General features: G+C 37.7%; 1 protein-coding gene across 1 annotated transcript; it reads right to left on the bottom strand.

The window, feature by feature from the left end:
• Window positions 1–3,299: 3,299 nt before the first annotated feature.
• Window positions 3,300–3,875, bottom strand: s100b (S100 calcium binding protein, beta (neural)). The gene is made up of 2 exons (XM_030771983.1): window positions 3,738–3,875; window positions 3,300–3,449 (listed from the first exon to the last, which is right to left on the bottom strand). The coding sequence occupies exons 1-2, from the start codon at window positions 3,873–3,875 to the stop codon at window positions 3,300–3,302; spliced, it is 288 nt and encodes a 95-aa protein (XP_030627843.1).
• Between the last annotated feature and the right edge of the window lie 645 nt (window positions 3,876–4,520).

Raw genomic sequence — 4,520 nt, 5'->3', positions numbered from 1 at the left:
TACACACTACTCCACTCTCTTCTGCACTAAACGAACACACAACAGTGATATTTCTATTCTCAACACCCCTCCCTCCCGAGCAATGTAAAGCCAGCGATAGTAAGGATTCTTTTTCCAAAATGGCCGAATCCCGATGGATTTCTATTTTTTCAAAATAATAGTCCTTGTTGTGTATCGTTGCACCCGCGCTAGTGTCTCCTTTGAGTTAAAATGCCAAATAGTGCAGAAATTGAAATTTGCTTTAGATATTAATCTACTCCGGTAGTACCAATCACAGTGCTTGAAAAAGTGAAAAATTCAGAATACTTGAAATTTGCTTTAGATATTAATCTGCTCCTGTAATACCTCTTACACAGGGTTTGGTTTTTCAGAACAAATCTGTTAAAGATACACAGGACTAATATCAAACGTTTAAAACCTGTTACCAGTTCATGTGTGACATAATAAGAGAGACTGGGAGGAGGGAGCAGTTCATCAAATGAACAAATATAAATCGAATTTAACCAAGTCATTTTTCAAGTTACTGTACCAAATCATTTTTACTATTATTGAGTGCCAACCTTCTGTAACTGGGAGACACAGTGTCACGAAAAGACCTGTATTTGAAGTATGGCCTTGACCTTCAGGACAACTATCATTAATAAAAGAAAAGTTTTAGTAGAGACTAAAAATGAAAACCAGAGACAAAAACAATGTTAAATGCAAGGACAATAAACACATGCATGCATTTGACATAAACAAAATGTGTCCGAAGAACAAGGATAGATAAATATTATCAAGCACAAAACGCTTCCAACTAACAATAAAAAAAAAAAAAAACTGGCAAAACGACATTTTGGTCACTGTTAAAAAGACGGTCAATAGCTATAACTAAACAAAATGCCTTTTTTATCACAAATATTTACTGTAGTTGTCAGAGTGATACCACAAAGCTTCAGGGTCTTTTAATGAAGCAGATTTAAGATTGAAAGTTACATGCAAATAAATCGATTAGATGGGTACAGAGACACTCAGTGAGGAAGAATTCCACCCACATCACCAAACCTTGGACCACTGACCAGAGAGGTTTCACATTTGTCACCAGCGATAGAAATGGTTTCAGCATTTATTAAAATAAATGTAGTGCGTTACTCGCTGCGCATTCTGTTTTTTAAACAGTGAAACAGTGTCATCTAGAGGACATATCTAGTAGTATAGAAGACTGGCCTTGTCAATAGCAACCTTTGTGGAAAAGCCTTTAGTGGAACTAAGGGTTCTGTCAAGACTGCTCATATGAGACAGGCTGAGGAGACAGCCCCATAAACATTCTGTGAAAGAACACGGGAAAATATCTCTTAAATTTATTAAAGAAAAGATAAAGAAGGGGGAAGAGTGTAAACCAGTGTGTGGAATTTAGATTATTGTAATGTGACTGTGTCAGAGATGCTTTAATTACAAGGGAATATTTACACAGTCAGTCAACTCATGAATGACAACTGTGATACATCGTAATTCATTAAATAAATGTCATTAATTAGTGTCAGAGCAGTGCTGTTTTCACATGTTGCAGTTTTTTTTAATCCTCTGTTCATTATAAATCTAAAAAAGCCCTTATATGTTTGTAGCATGAGGTTGATCACAAACACACACACAAACACACACACACACACGCACGCACGCACACACACACAGATACACACACACATGCACACTGCACAATGACCCTGCATTCACACACAGCTAGGCCTACATCATTGACAAATGATACTTCACGCATACATGCACCCATCCACACAAAAAGAGAGAGAGAGAGAGAGAGAGAGAGAGAGAGAGAGAAAGCTGGGAAAGATGCCTGGCATTGCTGATCTGCCCTTGACCTAGGCACTTAACCCTACATTGCTCCAGGGGTCCTGACCCTGTGCTGGAAGTCTGACACAGAGGAGACCCAATACAAAAATCATGGTGCTAAATCAGTCACAACGCCCCAAGGCTCATCCTGAACAGGGGATGTGTTTCTATGAATGTAGTGTTAAGCAGGTGCAAAAAAAACCCAAAACATATTTTATGCTAAAGTGTATAGTATTGTATTTGGATTAAAGAGACTTTACGAACTGTGCAAACTATAATAAAAATGCAATTTACAGAAGATGACAAAGGTTTATTGCTTTATGTTATCTTTTTGTTTGGATAATGGTTTAGGTTATAGTGATTATATAACTACTATGAAATGTGAGATGAAAGTGAAGACCAAAATAAGACTAAACAAGGTTTTTTTTCAAGAATTTTATTGAGTCTCTCCTTTTTAGCAGCAATCTGTTCATACATAGAAACCTCTGTTGAATCACTCTGTACAATAGAGGGATTAAAGCTAATGTTACCAGGGTTTCAAATACATACAATGGATATATATGTTAGTATATGATTTCTGATATCTCAAAAACATCACCAGTGTTGTCAACTGATTCCATTACACTATGTAACATGTGTGTTAGTGGTTTATGCAAACTGTATCTCCTGTCTGGGTCTTAACTATAGTGGATTCACCAAGGCTCTGCTGTAACAGTAATAGACTGAAGAAATGAATTGTATTTAAAACAATAGTACCTAAAACAATTCAATGTTATGAATTATTCTCAGTGTTCATAAATGATATCCTTTTCGTCTCATGTTTTTGTGCGCACAAGTCTAATAAAGTTGTGTATATCAGCCAATTCTAGTCAGGAAACATACAGTTCAATGATGACAATAAAACAACTCAGATTAATGTTTCTGGCTTTCAAATATGAGGAGCATCAATGGAAAAGATAAACCCTCCAAATTCATTCATACTTTATAGTCCTGTATTGGTGAATGTGCTTTGTCCATCATATGAATCAATATAGCACTGAATGCTTTTCAGTCCTTGCATTCTGAAAAGGCTGGGTAAATTCTGATAGAACTTGGTTGTAATCATATTTCTGACCGCACTTGAAACATATCAGTAGACTTTTAAACAGTGGTATTAGTTAAGGCCTGTATAGGGAACTCTGTGATATTTCTGCCACTTTGGCAAAATAACAACAAAACATATAGACCTATAATAAATTATCCACAAACCTCTGACATACAAACACAGGCCTGGCAGAATGAACATGTTTCAGAAAAAAAGAAAAGAAAAGAAAAGAAAAGAAAAACAAAGGTAAATATATCAACTGCACTCATGTCTATTCTATCCCATAACAGTCTGCGGGGAAGACACAGGGGTGGGGCAGGGGAACAGGTAGACGGCACAGTGCCCTTTCAGGTCATTAAAGCACTGCAGTAATCATTGCCCCTGCTGCTTACTCATCCTCATGGTGTTCAAAGAACTCATGGCAACAGATGGTAACCATGGTGACGAAGGTCATAAATTCCTGGAAGTCGCACTCGGAGTCTCCGTCCGTATCCAAGCTTTCAAAGAGACTGTCCATGGTGGCCTGGTCTCTCACATGCTGCGAGAAGAGAACAGTGCACCCATAGTTCACTTTCACAGTCGCCACAGACAAACGCCCCACTCTGTCCTGACCACCAACACCACCACCACCACCACCACCAATTAAAAAAACATTTTGCAAATTAAGCTACAGTCACGACCAGAGTGTTTTAAAGAATCTTGCTCTATGGTATTAATTTCCCCCGCTTTTTTTTCTTTCCCCTCTATCCCCCATGTATACCTCTCCTTTACTTTTTCTTTTCAGTTCGTACTTCATTAGAGCACATTTGTAGAGATGTTCCCCTACCTCTGTTAAGGTTGGTAATTCACTGGTAAGCAGTTCTTTTAATTCACTTTTCTTTAGTTTGTGCTTGTCCCCTTCTTTCTCAGAGTACTTGTGGAACACCTCAATGATGGTTGCCAGGGAGTTTTCCAAGTCACTCATTATTCTTCCTTTACTTTCCAAATTAAACGAAAGACGAATCTGAAACAGAATATTCTTACTATTATGCTGTCATGCCTGGAATGGTTCAGGAACAGAGAAACAATTAATTATTATTAGTATTGTTGTTACTGTTTATTGTTTGTTTTTAGTATTTAAATATTAAAAAAAAGAACGAGATGTAAATAGGACATTTTCACTCCAATGAAACATAACTTTGTTTTCACTGTTTCATCCTTCTCATTTGTCTTTAACAGCTGAAGTCATTTCTGCATTTTTAATAAACTGTCTATTAATACTCACTGTTGACGCTCAATGAACTCACAAAACCTCTAACAGTGTTTTGACACATTAGCACATACCCATTTATAGTGAAATTATATCCATTACAACCATAAGGATGAAGAACTTACCAGTGCTGTGTGCTTTGAGATGAGAACTGTGAGCTGGGTAAGGAAACTGGAGGAAGACTTTTATAGGGCAGTTGTGGAGGGGCAATGGGTTCTGGGTACCAGCCCTGCCAGTCCAGCTCTTTGACCAATGGGCTTGTGACCACACACTCACTCCACTGTACACACACACACACACACACACACTCAGAGAGAGGGAGAGGGGGTTTTGTTATGGTACAACACTTGTAAAAACGTT

This window comes from Chanos chanos, chromosome 4 (assembly GCF_902362185.1).
Source record: "Chanos chanos chromosome 4, fChaCha1.1, whole genome shotgun sequence".
Classification (NCBI taxonomy): domain Eukaryota; kingdom Metazoa; phylum Chordata; class Actinopteri; order Gonorynchiformes; family Chanidae; genus Chanos; species Chanos chanos.
The sequence above is the reverse complement of the archived record's forward strand: the minus strand, read 5'-3'. Positions and strand labels throughout refer to the sequence as shown.

What these genes read in the sequence shown, in the direction of transcription:
- s100b (XM_030771983.1), bottom strand. Translation starts at nt 3,875, where the DNA reads ATGAGTGACTTGGAAAACTCCCTGGCAACCATCATTGAGGTGTTCCAC. An exon ending in AATTACCAACCTTAACAGAG is followed by an intron (nt 3,450 to 3,737) that starts GTAGGGGAACAT and finishes CTCTTCTCGCAG; the next exon opens with CATGTGAGAGACCAGGCCAC.